This window comes from Cervus elaphus, chromosome 29 (genome assembly GCF_910594005.1).
Source record: "Cervus elaphus chromosome 29, mCerEla1.1, whole genome shotgun sequence".
Classification (NCBI taxonomy): Eukaryota; Metazoa; Chordata; class Mammalia; order Artiodactyla; family Cervidae; genus Cervus; species Cervus elaphus.
Window position 1 is genome coordinate 28,259,304 of NC_057843.1, and position 27,439 is coordinate 28,286,742.

A 27,439-nucleotide genomic window follows, 5' to 3' on the forward strand; every position below is an offset into this window, starting at 1 on the left:
ATAGCAGTTTTTTTTTTAATAGCAGTTTTATTTGTAATGGCAACTATCTGGACAACCAAAATATCTTTCAATAGGTGAATGTCTAAAAAGAAACTGTACAAAAACAAACAAACAAACAAACTGTACATTTATACCACAGAATCTACTCAGATATAAAAAGCAGCAGCTGGGTTTCCCTGGTGGTCTAGTGTTTGAGAACCCACCTGCCGATGCTGGGGACGTAGGTTTGATCCATATGTCAAAACTCCACGTGCCACAGAGTAACTAAGCCTGTGCTCACAACTACTGAGTCTGTGCTCTAGAGCCCATGAGCCCCAGCTACTGAGCCCATGCACCACAGTGAATGAAGCTTGAGTGCCTACAGCCTGTGGTCTGTTACAAGAGTCTCCACTACAATGAGAAGCCCTAGCACCTTGCTGCAACTAGAGAAAGCCCACAGACAGCAAGACCAAATACAGCTAAAAATAAATAAATAAAATTTTTTACAAAGCAATGACCATTGGTCATTGGAACAACTTAGATGGATTTCAAAAACAGGAAGATAAGCGGAAAAAGTTCTTTTGAAAAGGTCTCATACTGTATGATTCCACATATACAATGGAAAGAAATGACAAAATTCTTTCTTCCCAGTTGTTCTCATGACCACCTAGATTCATTAACGCCTCTTTTATCCTCTGTGTCTGAGAATGACTCTTCTCATTGATAAATCTAGTTACTGCCTCACCAACTAGTACAACTGTAACCATTTTAATGGAAATCATTTTAAGGTAGAGTTGATATGTATCCCCAGAATCAAGCAATGATAATCCCTTCCTTCACATCTTTTACATATAATGTGCACAAGTTCCCACACTAACACACACTATTAGTAACACAAACTTATTGCTATGAACAGCAATTAATGGTCCAGTGCTGCAGTCCATGGGTTTGCAAAGAGTTGGACACAACTGAGCAACTGAACATAACTGAACTAGTACATCCTGGTTTTCCCTCTTAAGGACCAAAGTTCCAAATACTTTTGATTTCCAGAGGAAGCTAGGCCTAGACCAGGTTTATTACATCTCTGACAACTCTTTAAAAAAAAAAAAAATTTCTTTGTGCTGAGTCTTAGCTGCAGCATGTGGGATCTAGTTCCCTGACCAGGGATCGAACCCAAGCCCCCTGCATTGGAAGCATGGAGTCTTAGCCACTGGACCACCAGGGAAGTCCCTGAACTAACTATTTGATTAATGTTCTTTATCTTCCCCATATTCTTGCTTGCTTCCCCACCACGAGGCTTAAAATATCACATATAAGAAAACAGTTCAGTACCAATTGCTGTTCACACCAATAAGTTTGTATTACTAATACTGTGGGTTATTGTGGGGACTTGTGTACATTATACATAAAAGAAGTGAAGGAAGGGATTATCATTGCTTAACTCTGGGGATACATATCAACTCTTACGTAGAATGACTTCCATTAAAGTGGTTACAATGAATGTACTTGTAGTCTATGAATAATGTCAGTGCTTTTAAAGGGTTAACCTTTAAGCACATGAAATATTTACAAAGTCAAAACAAATATAAGTAACCTTGAGTGTCTTATCTGCTTTCTCAGCTTAAAGGATAAGAGAGACTTTCAGAGTTTTTCACCCTTCCTCTCATTTATTCAACAAATATTTATTGAGACAAATTTTATTGAGTGCCTGTGAATGCCAGGCACTGATCATCAAGCTAGTGCCTTTCTCCAGGTAAAGATGAGTCAGAAAAATTGTAATGAAGAAATTATGTCACAGTAAGATGAGGTCAGGCAGTCTTTCATGGGGAGATTTTGGGGTTGAGTCCTTCACAGCTAGAGGGAGTTAAACAGAATGGGCTGGTGGTAGGGACAAGCTGCGAATGGGGTGGGGCAGATGGAGGCTGTGAGGAAATTTGAAGCTGGAAATACTTTCAAGTCCAAAGACAGAAGGTGGAAGAGTGCTGGCCTGGTTTTACTTCCAGCATCTTTTTCTAATTACACAGTGCTGCTGGCCCCCTGCTCCACCTAGAGGAGGTGTGGGATCACACAAAGGCGTGGACTTAAGAGCTGAAGGGCTGGACTGTAGCCTTGGCCACTTGAGTAGATGTTTGATTTTGGGTAAATTGCTGGACTTCTATGTGCCTGTTTGCTCATCTGTAAAATGGGGATAGTAACACCTTGATTAAATGAGAGACTGTAAGTCAAGCTCCTCCCTCAGTTCATTCAGATCTCCTTTCCCCCTCTCCTTGGCTTTAGTTGGTTTGAATATTCTATTTTCTTCTTGCAACTTCCCATTGCTCCTCTAATCTCTATCTTGCTCTACTTTTTCTGGCATCCACTCTAAGAGGGCTGACTATGGGGGAGGGGTGCATCAAGCATGGCTGGAGAGGAGCATAAGCTAACAGTAGTTTAGAAAATCTCTCCAAGTGGCTCTCTCCCCAACACTCCCGCCTCCCTCTCCCCTCTCCTCCCCTCCCCTCCCCTCCCCCTCCTCTCTGGAACTGCGGCTCCCAGGGATCCTGGGCTTTTGTTCTCTAGAGGCTTAAACTACCACCTGTTTTGCCCTGACTTATTGTTTAAAGAGAACCATTCCTCGTCTACAGACTATCAAAAATCAAAATTGCCAGAAGTTACAGACAGCAAGAGCTAAGTTTGTACTTTCTCTCTCTTTTCAATACTGACACTAAAACATCAATGCTTTCCTATTTTCCCTCTATTTTCCATTTCTTTTCTGAGAATCTCCTGGCTCCCAATAACCACTCCCTCTTTACTTATTGATACTATCATAAAGGGTTAATATAAATTATCTTTTAATATTAATTGTAATTTATCTATTAATATATATCTGTCTTCCCTACTCGATATTAAGTACCAATGGTCTGTAGTGTCTTCTACAGCAGTAGTTTCTCAAACTTGAATATGCCTAAGAATCTTGTTAAAACACAAATTCTGATTTAGCAGGACTGGGGAGGGGCTGAGTTTCTTCTAACAACTTCCAGGTGAAACCCCTGGACCACACACTTGAAGTTGCAAAGCCTCACTGGATTTAGAACAAAGGGGGTGCACATGAAATGGTTGCTGGAGGATGCCTTGGTCTCCCCTACTCAGTGCTTGGAATTTTTCTTCAATACATCTTTCTCCACTTTTTCCGGTGCACTATTTATGACTAACTGACAATTATTTCTTTGTGTACTTAGCTGTGCCCTTCCTTCCCTTTTTCATAGTCAACAGTCTCATCCAGAAACCAGTCACTTAGGGAATACAACAGAAATCTTCAGCCTTTTTCTACTGTCATCTGCTTTGTAGCAAGCAAGGTTAACTTTTTAAGGAATCATTTTTACCTTTGTTGCTGAGTAAACCATAGTAGCTCCCTGGTATGTATGTATCATATCAAACTCAAATTTAGAATGAGAAGCTTCAAAACATGCCTCCAACCCTTCCCTCTCCTTTGCCACTCAGGTTTCTCTTTTGCAGCACATGGAGCCCTCTGCATATTGCTGAGGTATGAGTCAGTCTCCTGCAAGACATTTTTGCATTGGGAATGTCTTCTTTCTTTCTTTTTAAAGGTCAATGCATATCTCTTAAAAATTCTCAATTTTTACCTACTTAATATGAAGCATTATTTGATTTATTCCCAATTGTGAGTTCTTTGTTTAAAGGAGTATGAACTATGTACTATTATTTATATATTTTAATATTTTTATGCTTTTTTCATATTTTCATTTAGTTGTAAATGAGAACTGTCCGTACTTTTCGTTCATTGTTATATCCTTAGCATCTAAGAGTGCTTGAGACTCAGTAGGCACTTTGGGTAGGGGGGCCCTCAATGAAGGATGCAACAAAATTTAAGATCAGTTTGTACTAGTTTTCAAAATGCTTTCATTGCTACATTTATTGGGAAACTGGGTGAATGTTAGTGGTTAAATAAGAAAGTTCTGGTGTAGTTCTGATACAGTAAAAATATTAAAATATCAACTTACATCAGAAGGCTGGACTTAATTATAACCAACTTATTAAAAATGTATTGGCTAAAGGATAAAAAAAAATTTAGAAATCCTTTGAAGAGTATTTTGAGAGAGAAACATTTGAGGTTTAGTACCACCTACCAGCTACCATTTTACTAGGAAAATAAAATTTAGATGCAGCCAAAATATAGTAATGCCCAAACCCACATCCTATCTAAATGGCTTATGCTTTCCTGTCATTGTTTTCTAGCCTGCAGGTTTTGCATTTGTTAGGATTTCATATTTCTTAATAGTTCTTGGTGCTTTAAATTTAAAAGAAATGGGGCTTTCTCATATTACAATTTCAAGGAAAAGGAGACTGCAGGGCCCCTTCAGCGAGGTTTAAGAGGCCTGCAAGCTGCACACCGTGCAACTGCCTCATGCTCCGATTTCATCTATGGGTTTTTGTACAGTTCTTTTTTGGATGGTGCAAACAGCGCAAGTGCAGCATTAAAAACCTCTCCACCCTGGGAAACGACGCAAGAACACGCAGCTTTCGGCTGCCAGGCTCTCTCTAACACACAGCCAAGGGCTGGAGGCCCGGACACCCGCCCCCAAAGCCTGTCCACAACAATCGTTTCCTCCCTCCCCGCCTTTTACATACAGTACACATACAAATACACACACGCAGAGCAGCCAGCAGGGGCGGGCCGGGCCCGACCACTCCGCAAACCGCAGGGGGGGAGCCACAGCGGGCCGAACTGTTTGCCTCCACTTCTTTGTTCCTCCGCACCCGTCTCTCTCTCCATCAGGCTGCAAACGGTAGGAAAAAGCGAACTTGAGGATATAGGGTCTCCTGAAGCTCCGCGTCTGGGCAACACACCTTTGGCGGGTGCTGCGTTATCCCCCCCTCCTTCGGCGAGCAGTTGGTCCCGCCCCAGTGCTAGCGGGCGCCGAGCGGGAGCCGCGCGGGAGCAGCGCAGCGACGGCGGCGGCGGCGGTTGTTATTCGGGGCCGTTGGGACGCCTCTGCGGCAGCTGGTGGCGCAGGTGGCTTGCGTGGACGCGGACAGAGGCGGCCGGCCCGCCACCGCAGCCTCGCCGCCCGCGGCCCCAGCAGGTGAGCGGGCGGCGGGGACTCTCCCCGCCCCCCCTCGGTGGCCTCACTCCTGGCTCTAGCTGGGAAGTGGCCGCGGCCCGCCGGGGAGTCGAGGTTCGGCCCGGGGCTGCGACCGTCGGGAAGGAGGCTGTGGGAGAGGCCGTGTGTGGATGGAAGGGCAACGTTCCCCTGCCTTTTGCCATCTTTTTTCTCCCCCCTCCTTCTCTCGCCGACCTCCCACCCTCTTGGGGCTTCAGCTTCGAGGGGAAAAAGACGGAGGAACGATGGGGCGGGAGGAAGGGGAATGGGGGACTGAGAAGCATCTCTGCCTCAGGTGGTGGCGTCTTTTCGGCCGTCGAGCGGTGGACCTTGCGAAGCCTGGAGGGGCAGCTCTCGGGCTGCGGAGGCCGCGCACTCGCGGGGGAGGAGCGGGAGGCGGCTCTCCCCCTCCCCCTCCCGCCCCCCACCCTTACCCCTCCTCAGGCCTCCCCTCCCCCTCCCCCGGCGTTCTCCGTACAGCCCCTCCCTTCGGGTTTCTGAGCTTTAACCGCCTTCGGTGCTCTCCCTCGCAGGCGCGTCGGGGCACCCCGAGGCATCCTCCCCCTCCCGCCACCGCGGGAGCCGCGGCCCCGGTCCGCCCTCCCGCATCCTCTCGCAGTCCGCACCGCCGCACCTCCTCCCTGGGCTTCGGACCCTCGGCCTCGCCCCTGAAACATGACTCGCGACTTCAAACCTGGGGACCTCATCTTCGCCAAGATGAAAGGTTATCCTCATTGGCCAGCTCGAGTAAGTGATTTTTAGCCTTCGCGTTTAGCGGTGCTACCTTCCTCAGAGGCCTACTTCCTACCCTTTTCTCTCACCTCCCCACTCCGCCTCGTATCCTTTCTCTCTCTCGCTTTCCTCTGGTCTCATTTGTAACCTGATCTTTTTAGTTTTTTGCCCATTAATCTTCCATGTAATTTAAAAATCCAGGTGTTTTGGCATACTTAGGTGTTTTCCTATGGTTGTTTATTTGGCAGGTTTTCTTAATAGGAAATATTTAAAGATGATGCCATTAATGTTCCACTGTAGGTGAAAACAAATACGGATTTTGTGTTTTAAAAAAAATTGGGGGCTTCCCTGTTGGCTCAGATGGTAAAGAATCTGCGACATTTTCTTAATTTTGAGTAAAATCCAAAGTAGCAATGGAATCTATGCAAACTATTGGGTGTCAAAAGGTTGTATGGGATTAAATTGAATTCATAGGTATTCTTTCCTGTTTTATAGTTAATGAGGCCTGGATTGACTGGTTCAATGAAAGCTAGGACTGGGTATTCTGGAAATTTTTACAGTAAGGTAACATCAGAGAAAGTCTAGAAAATTCATTTTCAAGTTCTTATTGGTGAAGTTTGCCTTATGACCTTGAAGAAGTTGTTTCACCTCTGATTGTCTCCCATAGGTGAAAGAGTAAACCCACATTCCTTGGTTCACATGTAGTACAGAGAAGTGATTCAGAACTCAGGGTTTTTTGTGACATTTGGGAATTGAGACTGTCTTTTAAAAAAGCACCATTTTCAGGAAAAGATCTTTTAGTTTATGGTAGGACTCAGGTTCTAATATAGTGATAGAACCTGAAAAAGGTTGAATTCAGTAAGTTCAAGAGCCTTTTTAAACATACACATGATATTCTAAAGCTGTAATTTCCACTAATTTACTCTTTCTTGAGGAGTGTGTTTCTTAAAGATAATTAAATCCTATAGTTTTAATTATGTCAGCTGGGAGGAAAAATAAGCCATTGGTTACAGAGAATCATGGAGTTGCTGAGTGCTGTCCAAGTGTAAAATGTTCACCATTTCTAATTTTTCCCATCCAGCTGTTAAGTCAGGTTTATAGATTTCGTTCCAACCTGGAAAGAACTTTTCCCTCCTAGTCTATTAAGTCTACCTTTTCATTTGGAGTCTTAGTGGAAAAATTCTAAATCATAATTCTTATCTGTATATGTGACACTTTATTTCCTTTGTGATTATCTTATTTTAACTCTTATGTGCATTCTTTGACTTCCAAATGGATTGTAAAGTTCTCAGAGCAATAGATGTAAACTGAATATCCTTATCGTATCCCCCCATCCTTAGTATGTAAGTCATGCACTAAAAAACTATCTCATGTTTAAGTGGAGGATAGGCAAACTGAGAAGGTTTAAGGCCCCCCCAAGATAACATTTTTTGCGGTTTGAGCATGATTATTTTGAGACGTTAGAAAATCTGAGGTTATGGGATACATCTTCATTCAAATTTTTGTGTAGCAGTGTAGTTTAAAACCAAGTGGAAATGTTTTAAAAATTGCTCTTCTAAATCATTTTCCCCACATGGTTCAGTCTGTTAGGTGACTAAAAGTGCTAACAAAAGCAAAATAAAGTAGCGTTAAGAGGGCCAGAGTGTTTCATTTAATAGATGCTGTATATACCAATTTAATTTGTATTGAAATGGAAAATTTTAGTCTCTTTTACCTTTTTTTTTTTTTTCTTAGAAACAGTTGCATTTAGATTTGATATTGTCTGTGTCTAAGAATTGTATTCATTTTTCTATCTTCTCTCCAATCTTATGAATTCTAAGTCTTTGCTTTAGAGAGTTTAGAGTATATATTTAAGGTCTCAGCTGGGAAAGTGACAACCAGTGTTCCAGTTTTGATTTTAACATTTTCTGTTTATCCCAAGCTTCATTACTTTTTAAATCTTGTGCTTTCTTGTAATCCTGTACCAGTAATAATAATTTTTAAAGTCCATTTTTGAAAAATTGCCTTGCGTTTATTAAACTCTGTAGGTGCTAGACATTTGCATTAACTTTTAAAGCTGTTTGCTGGCAGAAAGCATATGATCTGAGATGACAGGAGTATCCCTTATCTTAAGGCCCCTAAGGATTTTTCACAATTTGTGACAAAGCTGAAAAGTCAGTACAGTCTTATTCGTATAGGTGAGGAAATTAAGTTCCTAAAGGTGTTGGGTGCTAATTTTTCTTATTGATGGCTGAAACCTTCAGACTGCCAACCAGTGAAATCACCCTCATGGTCTTTTCTTAAACCATTTCTTTATGCTCATACATAAGGAGCATAGTAGGTCTTCTGTTGGTCGTACCCTTCTTAACAAAGTCAACAGATATTTTTTAAATTGACATGTCTTTGAAATTTTGAAAGGAATGAAATAGAAATTGTATTATGAAATTTAAGTAAATAATGAAGTAGAAATGTTAAATTCTGGCTAAATACTTCTGTCTGATGGCCTTAACTCTGGTAAGAAAGTAACAGCTATTATAGATGTGTTTGACATAGCAGTACCTGTTACCGTCTTCCTTCCTTAATTAGAAGCATTAAAATATTAAAAGAAAAATGAAAAAGAATAGGTAATCTCCTGTTACTCAGCCACGTAGGTCTAAGATGTTTTCATAAGTATATGTTTCAGACTTGGAAAAGTACTGCTTTAACCTTTTTAATGTCTGGTTTTACATTACTCCGGTATTTGGATAGCCTGTCTGTGGAAATAGCATTTAAAATTTTTGAACAGATTCAGAGTTCCTTATCTGGAGTACTTAGGCCAGGTTTATGTGAACATTCAGAATTTTGGGGTTTTAGAATGGTAGTGATGGTCCACATACAATACATCTTTCTGCTGATAAGGTCTAGGATGGCAAATGATAATCTAACACTACATTTCTGCAGAGAAGCATCAGTAGAATGCTAGATGGATAAAAGAAATGATGGAATAGCTTCAGTTTCTATGCAGGTTTTGCTATCACATGAGTTTTGAGAAATATATTGGATTTCAGAGCCTTTTTTTTCCAGAGCTTCTTGAGTTTCAGAACTAGAGATAAAGGATTGTGGACCTGTAGAACTGGTCCATTTCATAGCAGATACCCTTTTGGATGTCTTGTTTTCAGTTTACTCTGGTATGTTTAAGTGTGTATGATTTAAAAGATTTTAATTTTTCTGATCTTGTTTTTTTTTTAGGTAGATGAAGTTCCTGATGGAGCTGTAAAACCACCCACAAACAAACTACCGATTTTCTTTTTTGGAACTCATGAGACGTAAGTCCTTTTAGCTTTAAAGGCAAATCAGAGTTAATTTAGCAGGTTCATTGGGTATATAACGAAAAGCAAGTAGAGGTTAATTAAGAGAGAAAATAATAAAGTAACAGAAAATATTAAAATCATCTTTGAACTTGGAAAGAAGTCTTCAAGTTTCCCTTTTAAATTTATTTTTATGTTAAATTAGACACTGCAGGTTTAACTTTTACTGGCGCAGATGTCCTTAATCATAAAAAATGTAAATTGATCCTCAGCAGTCAGAAAATAACCGATGGATGAGAAAGTGTGTAAGGAAAGTTTTAACAAGGTGTTCAGTATTCATGTTTAGTGTAATTAGTGCTTTTTGTAATGATAACCTGACACCGTATTTTAGACTTTGTGATTTTAGCCACACTAATGGTATGTTGTGGGAAAGGTGAAAGGAAATCTGAATAGTTCCTTCCGTATGTATTTGTATGATTCTGGGAGCCACTGTTACTGTTCTGCTGCCCCGGGTGGATTTCTGGGCAGAAACTGATTTGGAGAAGCAAATTAATTTCTCAGAAATTATAGCTGAATACTGAACTGTTACTTCTATGTGCGGAGGATTACTCCAGGGGCTATCTCATTAATTCTGAAAAAGAATACTACTACATACCTATATTTTAATAGCCTTACAAGTAGCATATAACCTCACCAGTTTTAATCTTTAGGTTTAGAATTTGCAATAATTTTGGTAGACTTGTTTACCTGGGTTCAGGTTAAACAAAACTGGTGCCACTCGAGTTAAAATTACATGTTCCTTAAGAGTGTCTACAATGACATTTGTTTAACATTGCTTACTACTGTATGAACTTCAAAAAATTTTTAAAAATAGCTTTTTATGTACTTTACATCATACAGTTGTGTAAAGCGTAAAATTCAGTGGATGTTAGTATATTTACTTCCATAACCATTAGCAGTCACTCTTCATTTCCTGTCCCCTAGGCCTAGATACCCACTAGTTTACTGTCTGTCTAAACTTGCCAGTTCTTGACATTTCATATTAATGACATCATGCAGTGCCACATAATTGTCTTCTTTAAAATCCAGTTTTGAAAAAAAAAAATCCAGTTTTGAGTTGAGAATTGTGTTGGCCTTCACCATAATTACTTTGAGTATAAAAATTTGAATATACTTTGAAAATAAAAATTTAATTTTTAAAAAATTTTTTAAAAATGAGTTTCTGATTATCTGGGTTAATCTACCATTTAAAACTTCCATAAATTTAATAGGGAAGGTATCTTTTAATGAAAAATTGTGTAGTCTCTATTGGAATAAGGGTTTTCAAAGTGTGGTCCCAGGTCAAGCTGCTCCCTACATGGGAACAACACATGGGAACTTTAGATAGGCATGCAAATTCCCGGACCTCACCCACTTAAGATTCACTGAATCAGAAATGGAGGAGTGGAGCCCAGCAGTCTGTTTTAAGTAGCCTTCCAGATAATTCAAAGGCATGCGAAGATTGAATACTAACTATATCAGAGTAATGTGAGTTAGACATTCCCTAGAATTTCTATATATCCTTATAGTATAGACCTGGAGAAGGAGATGGCAAGGAGGATTCTGTGGACATAGAAGCCTGGCAGGCTACAGTCCATTTAGTTGCAAAGAGTTTGACACGACTGAGTGACTAACACATAGTCATTCTTATGTTAAATTTAGAAGAATGATCATCCCTTCCTCAACATTTAAAAATGAGGATTTTTATGTTGTAAATATCTGCAGATTATAAATCAAAACAGACTGTGCCAAAGAACTAAATTTTCACAAGCATCATTTGGTTAATAACATAACAGTGGTATTATTAAGTGGGAAATGAAGATGGTGAATTACTAATACTCAAAAATTAGAATATATTCAGGAAATTAAAATTAAGCTAATGATACTAAATTTTCATTTCAAAATGCATTTGTAGTTTTTGTGCCTCAGTGATCTCATAAGTACACTGTCACCTTTGGAAAGGCAGTGCTCTTGTATCTATTAGTCTGGTGACTTAATGTTTTGGTATGTAAGGTTAATTTTTTAGAAACTGAATTTCAGTGAGTGTTTGCCTTTTTCCCCCTCAGAATTTGGAAGGGCGGTTATTTGAACCTTTCTGTTTGGAATTTGCATAATTTGGAGTTTAATCCAGGAGCCTGTAGTTAGGAAGATGGGAAAGGAAGAACATGGAAAAAGAAATGACAATTAGAAGACTAGATATTCATAAAAGTGAAAAGTAGCGTTAGTCTCTCACTCATGTCCAGCTCTTTGTGACCCCACAGAGCCTGGCAGGCTCTCCTGTCCATGGAATTCTCTGAGACACCAGGGAAGCACAGTTATTTGTAACTGATTTGTAAATTAGATTTTTTTTTTTTATTGTGAAGTTAGAGCAGAATCCGTTTGTAACTGCATTTGTTTCCTGAGCTACAAACATTTGATTTTTCATAATTTTTTACGCCTTTCATAGTTAATTTATCTGCAGTGGCACCCCACTCCACTACTCTTGCCTGGAAAATCCCATGGATGGAAGAGCCTGGTAGGCTGCGGTCCAAGCACAGTCGGACACCACTGAGCAACTTCACTTTCACTTTTCACTTTCATGCATTGGAGAAGGAAATGGCAACCCACTCCAGTGTTCTTGCCTGGAGAATCCCAGGGACGGGGGAGGCTGGTGGGCTGTCCTCTGTGGGGTTGCACAGAGTCGGACACGACTGAAGCGACTTAGCAGCAGCAGTTAATTTATCCACCGAAGTTGTGAACACTATATAACAGTAAGCTCTTATGTATACCAAACATGATGGTCTACTAGATGTCTTAAAACTAATATATTGAAAACAGATTCTTAGTAAATGAGACTGACGAAGATGCTGGAGCCAAAAATCTTAGTGTTATCCTTGATTTCTTATTATAGTGTTTTTCCTCCCCACATCTAGTCAGTCAGCAAGTCTTAATTCTTTTCCTTTAACATGTATTCTGATCTGCTTTTTTCCATCTCCTCTATGGCAAAAGTTCGTATCACAGTTACTCTTAGAAATAGTGTCCTGTCCCTATCTTGGGCTCAGCTTTCACTCTTCATATATAGTCAGAGTGATCTTGATATTTCAGTCAGATCATGTCATTTTCTCTGTCCATAGCCTTTCAGTGACCTCCTTGTTAACATTACCAACAGATAAAACCCCCCAAATTCTGTCTATAAATGCTGTTGTTAAAAAATTCTTACTTTTTGGCTGTGCTGCAAGGCATGTTGGAATCTCAGTTCCCTGACCACAAATCAAACCTGTGCCCCCTGCATTGGAAGCACAGTCTTTTTTTTATTTTTTATTTTAGTTGGAAGCTAATTACTTTACGGTATTGTTGTGGGTTTTGCCATACACTGACATGAATCAGCCACAGGTGTGTATGTGTCCCCCATCCTGAACTCCCCTCCCACCTCCCTCCCCATCCCATCCCTCTAGGTTGTCCCAGTGCACTGACTTTGAGTGCCCTGTTTCATGCATCAAACTTGGACTGGACATCTGTTTCTTTTCACTTTCATGCATTGGAGAAGGAAATGGCAACCCACTCCAGTGTTCTTGCCTGGAGAATCCCAGGGATGGGGGAGCCTGGTGGGCTGCCGTCTATGGGGTCGCACAGAGTTGGACACTACTGAAGCGACTTAGCAGCAGCAGCAATATATATGTTTCAGTGCTATTCTCTCAAATCATCCCACCCTTGTCTTCTCCCACAGAGTCCAAAAGTCTTTTCTTTCTATCTGTGTATCTTGCTGTTTCGTGTATAGGGTTGTCGTTACCATCTTTCTAAATTCCATATATATGCGTTAATATACTGTATTGGTGTTTTTCTTTCTGACTTACTTCACTCTGTATAATAGGCTGCAGTTTCATCCATTAGAACTGATTCATATGTATTCTTTGTAATAGCTGAGTAATAGTCCATTATGTATATGTACCACAACTTTCTTATCCATAGCCATTCATCTGTTGATGGACATCTAGGTTGCTATCATGTCCTAGCTATTGTTAACAGTGCTGAGTGAACGCTGGGGTACATGTGTCTCTTTCAATTCTCGTTTCCTTGGTGTATGTGCCCTGTAGTGGGATTGCTGGGTCGTATGGCAGTTCTATTTCCAGTTTTTTAAGGAATCTCCACACTGTTCTCCATAGTGGCCGTACTAGTTTGCATTCCCACCAGCAGTGTAAGAGGGTTCCATTTTCTCCACACTCTCTCCAGCATTTATTGTTTGTAGACTTTTTGATGGCAGCCATTCTGACCAGCATGAGATGGTACCTCATTGTGGTTTTGATTTGTATTTCTCTGATAATGAGTGATGTTGAGCATCCTTTCATGTGTTTGTTAGCCATCTGTATGTCTTCCTTGGAGAAATGTCTGTTTAGTACTTTGGCCCATTTTTTGATTGGGTTGCTTGTTTTTCTGGAATTGAGCTACATGAGCTCTTTGTATATTTTTGAGATTAATTCTTTGTCAGCTTTGTTTGCTGTTATTTTCTCCCGTTCTGAAGGCTGTCTTTTCACCTTCCGTATAGTTCCCTTTGTTGTGCAAAAGCTTCTAAGTTTAATTAGGTCCCATTTGTTTATTTTTGCTTTTTATTTCCATTACTCTGGGAGGTGGGTCATAGAGGACCTTGCTGTGATTTATGCCAGAGAGTGTTCTGCCTGTGTTTTCCTCTAGGAGTTTTATAGTTTCTGGTCTTACATTTAGATCTTTAATCCATTTTGAGTTTATTTTTGTGTATGGTGTTAAAAGGTGTTCTAGTTTCATTCTTTTACAGGTGGTTGACCAATTTTCCCAGCACCGCTTGTTAAAGAGATTGTCTTTTCTCCATTGTATATTCTTGCCTCCTTTGTCAAAGATAAGATGTCCATAGGTGCGTGGATTTATCTCTGGGCTTTCTATTTTGTTCCATTGATCTATATTTCTGTCTTTGTGCCAGTACCATATTGTCTTGATGACTGTAGAAACTCAAGAGTCTTAACCACTGAACCACCAGGCAAGTCTCTACAGGTGCTGTTTTATAACACCCTCTGTGGACTAGTCTATTCTTATGTCTCCAACCTCATCACCTTTTCTTTTTCACTGTTACACAGATGTAACTTGTCTCAGGTCCTTTCTGATTGAAGACCTATCTTTCCCAACAAAGAGAAAACAGATTTTCAGTCATTTAGCTCTTAGCTGATATCCTCTTTTTATGCTTATTTTTCCATTGCGGTGATGACTAAAGGTTTTTTTTTTCTTTTCCTTCACCAACAAGTGAAAAGCTTGGAGAGCAGGGACCTTGTCTGTCTTGTTTATCATTACTTACTTAAGTGCCTGGCACTTCAATTCAGTTCAGTCGCTCAGTCGTGTCCAACTCTTTGTCACCCCGTGAATCGCAGCACGCCAGGCCTCCCTGTCCATCACTAACTCCCAGAGTTTACTCAAACCCATGTCCATCAAGTCGGTGATGCCATCCCGCCATCTCATCCTCTGTCATCCCCTTCTCCTCCTGCCCCCAATCCCTCCCAGCATCAGGGTCTTTTCCAGTGAGTTAGCTCTTTGCATGAGGTGGCCACAAGTATTGGAGTTTCAGCTTCAGCATCAGTCCTTCCAATGAATACCCAGAACTGATCTTCTTTAGGATGGACGGGTTGGATCTCCTTGCAGTCCAAGGGACTCTCAAGAGTTTTCTCCAACAAAAGCATCAATTTTTCGGTGCTCAGCTTTCTTCACAGTCCAACTCTCACATTCATACATGACCACTGAAAAAACCATAGCCTTGACCAGATGGACCTTTGTTGGCAAAGTAATGTCTCTGCTTTTTAATATGCTGTCTAGGTTTGTCATAACTTTCCTTCCAAAGAGTAAGCGTCTTTTAATTTCATGGCTGCAGTCACCATCTGCAGTGATTTTGGAGCCCAAAAAAATAGAGTGACACTGTTTCCGCTGTTTCCCCATCTATTTCCCATGAAGTGATGGGACCAGATGCCATGATCTTAGTTTTCTGAATGTTGAGCTTTAAGCCAACTTTTTCACTCTCCTCTTTCTTTCATCTAGAGGCTTTTTAGTTCCTCTTCACTTTCTGCCATAAGGGTAGTGTCATCTGCATATCTGAGGTTATTGATATTTCTCCCGGCAATCTTGATTCCAGCTTGAGCTTCTTCCAGCCCAGCGTTTCTCATGATGTACTCTGCATATAAGTTAAATAAGCAGGGTGACAATATACAGCCTTGACGTACTCCTTTTCCTATTTGGAACCAGTCTGTTGTTCCATGTCCAGTTATAACTGTTTCTTCCTGACCTGCATACAGGTTTCTCAAGAAGCAGGTCAGGTGGTCTGGTATTCCCATCTCTTTCAGAATTTTCCACAGTTTATTTTGATTCACACAGTCGAAGGCTTTGGCATAGTCAATAAAGCAGAAACAGATGTTTTTCTGGAACTCTCTTGCTTTTTTGATAACCCAGCGGATGTTGGCAATTTGATCTCTGGTTCCTCTGCCTTTTCTAAAACCAGCTTGAACATCTGGAAGTTCACAGTTCACGTATTGCTGAAGCCTGGCTTGGAGAATTTTCATCATTACTTTGCTAGCGTGTGAGATGAGTGCAGTTGTGCAGTAGTTTGAGCGTTCTTTGGGTTTGCCTTTCTTTGGGATTGGAATGAAAGCTGACCTTTTAAACTCAGCAGTGGCCGGGCACATAGTAACTGTTAAATAAATGTTTGGTAATAGACTGAAAGCTCTATGACCTAGGTAAAATCGATTTGTTGATGATGATTTTGCTGTCCATTAGCTAGCATTTCCACAGTGTTTAGGACAGCTGGGTCAGAAGAGTGTCTTTGAATCCTGCCTTTTATCTATCTGCTCTGTGACCTTGAGCAGGTTTATTTAGCCTTGTCTTTCTCTTCCTTATAAAATGGGAGCAATAAAATACTCTACCTTAGAATTGGAGGTGCAAATAATATATTACATGAAAGATGCTTAAAACAGTGCCTGGCACGTATTAAATGTGAAATGTCAACTATTAGTAATTAAAAATAATGTTGCATATTATTTTTCCACAGCTAGTAAGTATGCTTATTAGGTTGCTTGCAATGCATTTTTTTTTTTTTGCTGACTAATTGTCATTGTTAATTGAGGGAATACTCTCATCCAGGTCTACTTATTTCTCTAAAGTCTAGAAATTTTTAAATGAAGATAGTGTTTTTGCCACTTTATCTCTTTACTGCTCTTACTTGTCTTAATTCAAAGATGTTAGATGCTCAATTCTAGGAACTTTGAAAATACCCATCATAGGTTGTTTCAATATGTTTCAATAACCTGCCTAATATGCAGTTATTAGGAGTGAAGGTGAATGGGAAAGTTGTGCTGGTTGGTTAGTTTTTTGTATCACCTGTCCACAAGAAAGGAATGAGAAAAGAAATCATAGGATAGGATTTCATTTTCTTCTACACTGAGTTCTATACAGTTTCAGTACTACAGACATAGCTGTATGTGTTGGTGTGGAGTTTGTATGATTTCTTATGAGAGGAACTGTTTCTTCATCTCTGTATTGTCAGGTTCCTGGCACATGGTAGGTGTATCAATTGTCTATTGAGTCATTTTCTGTTATAAAGTAGTGTGTGCTGTTATAAAATGTAGTTTAAAACAGTATGTTTCATATTTTGTGATTTAATAATAATAGGGAAATGCAACATCAAGTTATAGTCAGTGTTTTAAAAGGTATAAGTTTCTGTATTATTAATTGACAGCAGTTAAATGAGTTTTGAGCTTCAAGTCTTCAGCCGTGATAAACTTGCCTATCCCATTTTTTTATATGCAACTTCTGGTTTGCTTTAAAGGACGCTTTTAGGTGTGTGGTAATTGAGTTTTTGTGAGGCATGTATGTGTATGTTATTGTAGGTATATACATTGTTTCCAGAAAAGTGACTTTAGAGAGATGACTGCTTTTCTGTATGCTTGGATTCTGAAAAATTGGGATACACCGGAACACACTTTAGGCATATGCTATGTAAGAAACACACTTGCAGGCTTTGGAATTATTTAAGTTGCTTCAGAATTATAAAATTAATGCTGTAGTTAGTGATTTGCTTTTTCTTAAGACATTTTCCATTAGCTTTAATTCTTGTGGGCTTTGACAATTGGTATTTGAACTGAGTTCATATGTATAGGGATATTTTATTAATATATAAATCAGTGTTTCAGAGACTGTATTACAGTGGTTAAACAGAACCTGTTTAAGGGAACATTGTACAGAGTGAAGGCTCTGCTATTTAGTAGCTCGATAACCTTGCTTGCATCAGTTAATCTTTCTGGCTTTCAGTTTTCTAATCTTTAACAAGGAGGATCTTGGTGATCCCTAAGTTTGCTTTCAGCTCTGGAATATGGTGGGTGATGTGCTTTCAATTAATGTATATCTTTATTAAAAAATTTTTTTAAACAACATTGAAAGTTCTCCACAAAGGAAGCACATCATTTTTACTGTTTTTTAGGGTAAAAAAACCCCTAAACCTATTACTGTTTTTAGTGTATTTTCTTTGAGATTTATATGTCATTTAAAAATTGAAAGCTGTGAAGGATGAATCAAAGCTGCAGCTACAGAAGGTTGTGCCCTTGGGGACTAGTGATGGCTGCTTAAAAATTAATCTGATCCCTGTTCACCAAACCTATGGGATTGCATCCCTGGGGAGGATTCTTTGTGTGTGCCTGTGTTTTCTTCTTCTTCTTTTTTTTTTTTTTTCTTCTTCTTTTTTAAAATTGAAATGTAATTGATGCATACTGCACAAGCTGAAGGTATGTTGATTTTGATACATTTATATATTGCATCATGCTTACCTACCACCATAGTGATAGCTAACACCTCCAACCTCCATCAGGTCCTATAATTAGTCATTTCTTTTTTGTGGTGACAACATGGGAGGATTCTTTTTTCATCCACCATAATTTTTTGAATCTCATTAAGGAGCTCTGTAGTCTTGAATATACCATTTGAGGCAGCAGTTCTACTTAGAATTTATTAGGAAAATATGTGAAAAGATGGAGCAATACATTATTTATTATAGCTACATTTTATAATAGAAAATTTGATACAGGAAATGGTCTGACAGTAGACAAATTAATTTGGGGAAATTTATTCAGTGAAATAGTATTTAGCTGTTAAGTAACTTGATGTGAAAAGATGTTCGTTATAATTTGAAAAAGTATTTATGGATCAGTAGCATATACATAAACACTCCAGTACTCTTGCCTGGCAAATCCCATGGATGGAGGAGCCTTGTAGGCTGCCGTCCTTGGGGTCGCACAGAGTTGGACACGACTGAAGTGACTTAGCAGCAGCAGCAGCATATACATTAAAATTACATGTTTATATAGATACATATACTACAAACAAATGGTGAAAACAGTGGCTATCTGTAGTTGGTAAAGTTCTGGATCATTTTTTTTTCCTTTGGAATGTGGTATTCACTGAAAAATATTTTAACAACTTTATTAAGATGTCAATTCATATCCCAAACAATTCAGTTAAAACATATAATAGATCTTAGTATATCCAGAATCATGTAGCTGTTAGTACAATTTTAGAACATCGTCATCTCAAAAAGAAATCTTGTACCCATTAGCAGTTACTTCTTGTTTCTCCTGTCTCTCCCCTGTATTGCCATAGGGAACCATTAATCATTTTTTAAAAATATTTATTTGACTGTGCTGGGTGTTAGTTACAGCACGTGGGTTCTTTACTTGTGGCATGCAAACTCTTAGTTGCAGTATATGGGATGTAGTTCCCTGACTAGAGGTAGAACCCGGGCTCCCTGCTTTGGGACCGTGGGGTCTTAACCGCTGAACCGCCAGGGAGTCCTGGGAATCAATAATCATTTTGCCTATTCTGGGCATTTCATATAAATTGAACTATACAATATGTGGTCTTTAATGACTTTTGCTGCTATGCTGCTGTAAACACTTGTGTACAAGTTTTTGTGTAGATGTATCAGAAAAGGCAGGAGAGGTATAGGTTCAATCCCTGGGTTGGGAAGATCCCCTGGAGGAGGGCATGGCAACGCAGTTTCCTTACACACTATCAATAATAGTGCATGTAATATTTTGACAACTTCTGAAGGTTATGGAACAATTTTAAGTTTTCCTATTTTTCAATAAGATTGCCTTTCATGGTCAGTTTTGTGGTCTCTTGTTGTCAGGCAAAGTAGGGACTACCTGTTTTGGGAAAAGAAAAATAATCCATATAAATTTGACTGAAACCTTTATACACTAGATAATATCATGGTGGGATCAGTTTTTATTGAGAGCAGAAGGAGAAGCGGGTGTCAGAAGATGAGACAGCTGGATGGCATCCCTGATGCAGTGGACATGAGCTTGGGCAAACTTTGGGAGATGGTGAAGGACAGGGAGGCAGGCCTGGTGTGCTGCAAGAGTCGGATACGACTGGACAACTAAACAACAAGAAAGAATCAGTTTTCCCTTTTGAATAGTGTTTCGGTTTAGAATCATTTAAAAATGCCCCATGTTTGAGGTTTTAAGACATTTTTCTGTAATTTTATTAAGTATTTAATATTTTAAGGTCCCTTCCACTTCTTGAAGTTCCTGGTATCACCAGTTTTGAACCCTTTGGGGATTTCAAACTATAAATTAGTCTCACTTTCCACATTGCTGTTTAGTACCCAACTTTCTCATTCTTTACAGCTTCTAAATCTGATAACATCTCTTAGCCTTATAGAAGTTGTGAGGTTTTAGGAGGGAGAATCACTTTGTTCTTACCAGGAGTATATATTGTATTTTTGGTGGAGTTTTAATTCAGATCATTTTCTTGGAATTTGGAGATGATTATGCTGGAGGAATTGCTTTACTGTTTAAACTAAATATGTTAAAATTTTCTAAGCTTAGATTGCAGGTAGGAGTGAATAATGCTTAGTAAAAATCTGAATTTCTAGATCAGATGAAATCATGATAATTTGTGTTCCTTAACTGATGTGCAATTAAAATACATGGATACTTTGAGTATTTGTAAACTGAAAAATTTAAATAATAATTAAAGCTAACTTATGTAATTGATCATATTTAAGTAGAGCTCTTAGTCTCTTGTTGAAATTTTATTCTAAAGCCTTTTAAAATACTCTAAACTAGAATGTTAACTATAGTCATAGGTCCCTAATTCTTAAAAAATTGCAGCGGATACGGAATTTGTGATACATAATTAGTAATTAATAATCTTAAATTATAGCATATTTTAGAGGAAATGAGTAGTAATTTGATTCTCTTGCTTTGGAGAATACATATATATCAACTATTATGACAAAAACCTTACATATTCTCTGAATCTACCTTTATAGGATTGACAAACTTCTGCAGAACTGACTGATTTAGGGAGATAAACAAGGGGTTTGTTCTGGGGATTATATGTAAAGACATATATATATATATACACACACACACACACACAAATAATTGTCATCATTCACAGGTTCCACATTTATGAATTTGCCTGCTTCCTGAAGTTTACTTGTAATCCTAAGTCTTTAACTGTGGGGTCTTCATGGTACTGTGTGCAGTGGCAGAAACTGGAGTGACGTGATGCACGCATTCCTCGCTGAGGCTGGAGGAAGGCTGTGCTTTACCGTGTTTCAGCTGTCATACTGTAAACAGGTGTCCTTTTTGCAGTCTGTGTAGTGTCATGGATTTTGCATTTTTGTACCATTTCCTTGGTCATTTTGTTGTTTACCAGTCAGTTCAGTCACTCAGTCGTGTCCAACTCTGCGACCCCATAGACTGCAGCACGCCACCTCTCCCTGTCCATCACCAACTCCTGGAGTTTACTCAAACTCATGTCCATTGAGTAGGTGATGCCATCCAACCATCTCCTCCACTGCCATCCCCTTCTCCGCCTGCCTTCAATCTTTCCCAGCATCAGGGTCTTTTCAAAATGAGTCAGTTCTTCGCGTCAGGTGGCCAAGAACCTGTTGTTTATAACAGCACCCTAAAGTGGTGCCAGTGTTCCTCAGTGCCTGGAGACTGCTATGCCTTATGGGGAAAGTGAGGGGTACACAAGCTGTTGGCTATAAGTTCAGTGTTCGTGAATTACCAATGTATACTAAAGGTGTCTTTAAACAGAAAACTGCATAAAACATTATTATATATTGATTGGTTGACAAAAATATGACCAGAGGAACCTACCCTGTATTTCTCCTGCAGCAGTGGTATAGTATTTCCTTAATTGAGTGTTCATGATGACATTTTAGAATATAATTATCATGAATAAAAAGAATTGACTATAATATATATGTGTATACATGCCCATGTGTATATATGTGTATACACACATAAATGAACAAACTAGCCATAACGTCTGATTCCCTCATTGAATACAAAAACATTCTGAACATTTATTCCAAAAAATCTACACACATAAATAAACAAATATTAAAACATACATATACCTTATTGACAGTGTTTTGAGCTGTATAATACTCCAAATTACTTTGAAGTAAAACTATAGTTGGAATTCATTTAAATGTATTGATTAATGCAATCTTGTCACATTTTTTTTATTTTTATGCATTTTTATAGAAAAATTTGTAAACTTACACAAAATTTACCATTTTAATCATTTTCAAATGTACTGTTTAGTGGCATTCAGTACATTATTGTGCAACTTGTGTTTTTTTTTAAATAGAATTATGGATCTAGGATTAAATTTCTGACTGAATTTAATAAAGGTGTTTGGAATTAAACAGTTATTTGTGGCTACCCTTTAACTTATGTATGATGTTTAATGCATTTAGATTAAGAATTTTTGATAATTGTGTTCATAGGGTAGTAGTATTTAATCACTTATATTTGAGATTGCGTTACACTCACATTTCCCCCCTCCTTTTTTAGTGCTTTTTTAGGCCCAAAGGACATATTTCCTTACTCAGAAAATAAGGAAAAGTACGGCAAACCAAATAAGCGAAAAGGCTTTAATGAAGGTTTATGGGAGATAGATAACAATCCGAAAGTGAAATTTTCAAGTCAACAGGTGCGTCACATTGCATAAAACATAGTTTAGTATTGCTTACTCAGTTTGGGTGAAGAATCACTACTCTAGCTATAGGAAAATAATTGAAGAGCCTTGTAAATTTCAGATTAAGTTTTTGTGAGGTTGAACCTTGGACTTTTATATCTAAATAACTGAAAATATTGCCTTTGTGGTCAAACAGATCTCAGAAAGCTAGGAAATATTCAGCTATTTAAACCTGATTGGAAGTTTATTTAATGTACTGAATTTAAAGCCATATGTACTGTTTTCTTAAATTTAGGTTTAATAACAAAGGATGTGTTTTTTCTTATTTTAATTTCTAAATCTATAAAATTAGAATATGAACTTCATGTGGGTTAAATTAAATATGTGACAAAAATACTTATAGCACTGTGCACATTATATTTGTTTTTGGTTTCTATAAGAGCAACCTTTAAACCTTTTTATTCTGGGTTTGTGTGTGTGTGTGTGTGTATGTATTCAGACTTGAATTTTTAAAAACTGGATGAGTGTGAGTAAACCTGAAGGAAATAGCAACACATTGAAAATTTTGCAAGTTTGTATCTTTAAATCTATATGTTTTTTAGTTCTTTGTCTGTGCCAGGCTTTTTTCTCTTGTTGAAACCTTCAAATGCTGTTGTGTCTCGAATATTTAAATCTTTGATTGATGTTACTGGGCTGCATTAGATGAGTGCATAAGTGCCTTCATTAGCCACCCACAAGTTATTTGTTACAGTACATATATCATAATTGCTTCTGTACTAGTCTTAACTGCCACAGGCTTATTCTATAAACAAAGAAGTTGTATGTGTCCTATGTGCCTGGCATTGTTATATATGTGTGGAGAGAATAGTTATCCACTAAATGTTTGTTGCACCAATGTAAGAATTGATGAATGATTTCCTGTCCTTATTGCCTTGACTGTGTAATGGGAGTCCCAAGAGACTGAGTTGATTATTTCCTGAAAATAGCTTTTTGTGATTTAACTTGGATTATGCATCCTATGATTGTGCCTTCAAAGTCATTTTCATTCTCCAGATTGTCTTGCATAGTCACTCTATTCTCTGTTCCCATCTACCTACTTAATCTCCAGGTAATTTTCATGATACATGTTGATACTTGGAATTTGCTATTTCACAATGAAATATTTTGTTGGTTGTGTGCATGAAACCCAACAGTTTTCTGTTCTTAAAATAAGTGTGAATGATGATGCTGGTGTGATGTACTCTGTGTTCCTAGCCCAGACATCCTCAATGGCACATTCCTGGGGTTTGGTGCAAGCATTCAAGCCCAAACTTACATAAAAGAAACACCAAAAATTTGCCATCATTAATTTATAAATATCTCTATAGTGCTATAAGTAATTTTGGACACATTTGTACATTTTTATACCTGTATAAAATTTGTGGATTATCAGCATTGCCTTTTTTACAAAAAAGGAAAAGGGCTAACAGTGTAGACGACTATCCAAAGGAAAAAGCTAGAAAGGCGCACAGTTGGATTACATTGCCATCATCTTGTAAACACGTGCCTTACCCTCATCTCTGGTTGTCATCATTTGGTTGGTATTTTGAAACTCTAGGGACTCTAAGTCACCTGCTTACAAGTATTTTCTCATCTGGGGGTACTTTTAAAAATTAATGATTATTGACTCCCATTCAGTGTCTGTTAAATCAGAATCACTTAAGTTTGGGTTTCAGGAATCTGCATTTTAAATAAACTAAGTTTGAAATATAGATCAGTCAAGGTCCTTAAATAAAGTTATGATATATGTATCTGTATAGATATATATATCCTTTTTTAGATTAGCTTATCCAGAATATTACAGTAGTTGAATATAGTGTAGGTCTGTGCTGTTCTAAATCACCTTACATTGTATCTTGTTGGGTGTTGGTTAGAACATCAGGGTGGTATTCTTTGTAATTGTACTTTTAATTTCTGCTTCATCATTTTATCTGCTGAGCTTGTATGCATCAGTTGAAGGAATAATAGCATTTAAAACTGTTTATAAATTGTGCATATTAGAAGTATCCTGTGCAACAGAAATAAGAGTACTTTCCTAGCTTTCTTACAAACAGGCTTTGATTTTTTTATGGGCACAAATTTTAAAGTTCAGATAAAATTATTTTGTGAAACTAATAGATTTGATTGTTCATAGGCATCAGCTAAACAGTCAAATGCGTCATCTGATGTTGAAGTTGAAGAAAAAGAAACAAGTGTTTCAAAGGAAGATACTGACCATGAAGAAAAAGCCAGCAATGAGGTGTGTTTAATTTCTCTTGCATTCTGAATCCATCTTGTTGCAAGGAAGAATTGTAAAATGAGTTGATTGTGGCAAAGTAGAAAGTAATCTTCAAAGTAGTCAAGTAATGAATGGGAAAATATTGAAGACTTATTTCCTTGTGTGAATATTAAATATAATATTATAAAGTATTTTTTTCATCTTTATACTTTCTGGCTGCTCCAGGTCTTAGTTGCAGCCTGTGAAAGGAATCTTTAGTTGCAGCACATGGAATCTAGTTTCCTGATCAGGGATCCATCCCAGGCCCCCTGTATTGGGAGTGCGGAGTCTTAGCTACTGGACTACCAGGGAGGTCCTTGGATGTTGTAAAGTTATTTTGCTGTGCAAAATATGAGGTATAGCTAAAAGACTGGCTTACTGTTTGTTAGGAATATTTTTAAAGTGAGGTGTTTAATTTTCTAGATGGATGGATGTATGGGAAAGGACATTGAACCAAATTTTTATAAACCTACATTTATTTCCAGCTCTGTATTTGATTATCTGAATGGGAATACTTACTCAGCCCTTCTAGGCGTCATAAAATTGTTATACGATCAAGTCCTGACCACCTCTTAACGTTAACAGACCTAAAACTGAAGATTCTGCTGTAGAAAGATTCGTGTTTTGTAAATTTAAATAGACAAACCTCCCAGTGTACTAGCAAGTGTGACTTTAATATTTGATCTGACAAATTTTTTTTTTTTTTTGGACAGAGATACCAGTAATTCCTCTTATTTTGTAATGATAATATTAAGACTTTGAAAGTTTATAATTTCAAGCAAGTCCCCTAGTTCTTTCAGTGAAACATGTTTGTGATTTTTAATTTAAGAAACTTTCTTTCAGTTGTGGCATAATTTATCAGTTTCATCTTTTTTTCTTTTTATAGGATGTGACTAAAGCAATTGACATAACCACTCCAAAAGCTGCCAGAAGAGGGAGGAAGAGAAAGGTAATTCTACAGCTTAACCACAGAGATCTTAAAAGAGTTTTTATTTTAGCTGGATTGAGGAACTATAGAGAGTGAAAAAACTGTGCTGTTTAAACTTAGTGTTTCACTCTTAAGTCTTTATTGTAAAGGGTAGGTTATGTTTACATATCAAAACTGTTCCTTTCTTAGTGATACAACATCCTTAAGTTGTTGCTGCTGCTGCCAAGTCGCTTTAGTCGTGTTCGACTCTGTGTGACGCTATAGACGGCAGCCCACCAGGCTCACCTGTCCCTGGGATTCTCCAGGCAAGAATACTGGAGTGGGTTGCCATTTCCTTCTCCAATGCATGCATGCATGCTAAGTCACTTCAGTCATGTCCAACTTTGTGCGACCCTATGGACAGCAGCCCTCCAGGCTCCTCTGCCCACAGGATTCTCCAAGCAAGAATACTGGAGTGGGTTGCCATTTCCTTCTCCCTCCTTAAGTTGAATGGTAAACAAAATAAAATGCACTAATTTTCATTCCTTTTTATGTTGCTGCCTTAAGTTTTCTCTATAAAATGGACAATATATATACTTTATATTATTGAGAGGATTAAATCAGTTAAGACATATAAAATATCTATAATAAATCCTTATACATGGTAAGTGCTTTATAAATGTCCACTATTATGCTGTTGTTACTACTTTACAACATTGTTGCATGAAATGAGAGGACGTGACAGTTTGGGATGAAGTACATCTTAGGATTTTAATTAATGTTTTCTTCTTTCCTATGTGAAGTTTTGTTCATCACACCTATTTATGAATAGGTCAGAAAAACTATTATTATATGACAAAGCTACAAAGAAAACTTGGGTTCAGTTTGTTTTTTTTTAATGGCAAATTATGATATTAGTTTATTGTTTTGGCCAAGCCACACAGCACATGGGATCTTAGTATGCAGCACATGGGATTTTAGTTCCCTCACCTGGGATTGAACTCATGCCCCCTGCAGTGGAAGCACAGATTCTCACAATTCTCAACTGCTTCACTACCAGGGAACTCCCAAGGGTTCAGCCTTTTAAAAAGGGTTGTTTTTTTCCTCTCGTAGTACTGTAGTGTGAGTTCAGCGTCTTTAATTAAAGCCACTGTAATTATTTGTTTTCATATTTTACTTCCAGTGGCTTTTTATCCCCTGTGGGGGATGTGTGTATGAAGGGGCTATGATAACTTGAACAAGATTTTAAAAGATAGGCAGAATTTTGACAGGCAGATGGAGGAGTAGAGGAGGACAGAGGCATAAGAGAAAACTTCGCTTCAAGCATTTCTAGTACGCATTTCAGTATTATCAGACCATAATGTTTGAGGGAAACAAGTATGAAAAACACCAATCCTGAAGAACTTCAACTTAAGAGAACTGGTGGATGGATAGCCATTGAATCATTTTAAATTTCAGATACTTCTCCTTTTAAAGCAGTGTAAATGATGGGAATTGAATTGAAGCAGAGTGAGACTATTTTCCTGATAAATTGATTCAGAATTTTGGTACTCACTTCACTGGCCCAGGCAGAAAATCATTAGTGAATAAGGAAGATAATGTCTTTGTTCTTGTTGAATTACATTTTTGTTGAGACAGTAAATACATAAGACAATTAAAATGGGGAATTACGATTGTGACTTGGTAACTAAATTATGAAACCCTTTCTAAAGAGTTATCCTAACATTTTTAGCGGTATAGGTGAAAGATGGGACGCTAAGAGCCCCGTATGGGGTAACGTTAACAGCTGACTGAAAGTGGGTGTGAAGGGAGAAGGAGGAAGCCAGGATGACTCGGGGCGCTGGCTTGGATGACTGGGTATATACTGAGATGCAGAAGATGTCTTGGGAATAGACGCTGAGGAGGTGAAACACCTTTGAAAATTAGACTGAAAATATGTATTTTTCTGACACCAAAAGGGGTAAAGGTAGGAGTTACAGATGTGGTCTCATATAAATACAGGTTATTAGATGGTTAGTCAAGGGGGAAAGTTTACCAAGAACCACACAGAAACCAGAATCCTGAGGGTAATATATAGTAGCCGTGAAAGGTTGCCTTGTAAAATTGTGGTGGAGAATGAACTGTCAGGAGAAAATCT

General features: G+C 38.3%; 1 protein-coding gene across 4 annotated transcripts in view; it reads left to right on the plus strand.

Annotated features, from left to right (window-relative positions):
- The first annotated feature begins 5,614 nt into the window (after positions 1-5,614).
- Positions 5,615-27,439, plus strand: part of LOC122685749 (PC4 and SFRS1-interacting protein) — a 39,512-nt gene continuing 17,687 nt past the window's right edge. For 3 of the 4 annotated variants that reach the window (XM_043890657.1, XM_043890660.1, XM_043890658.1), the window contains exons 1-5: positions 5,622-5,828; positions 9,021-9,097; positions 21,976-22,114; positions 24,273-24,377; positions 25,282-25,344. In XM_043890657.1, the coding sequence (XP_043746592.1) occupies positions 5,757-5,828; positions 9,021-9,097; positions 21,976-22,114; positions 24,273-24,377; positions 25,282-25,344 (456 nt within the window). In that variant the 5' untranslated portion in view covers positions 5,622-5,756. Of the gene's footprint in view, positions 5,829-9,020; positions 9,098-21,975; positions 22,115-24,272; positions 24,378-25,281; positions 25,345-27,439 lie in introns of all 4 variants that reach the window. The other variant, XM_043890659.1, reaches the window with a different exon arrangement.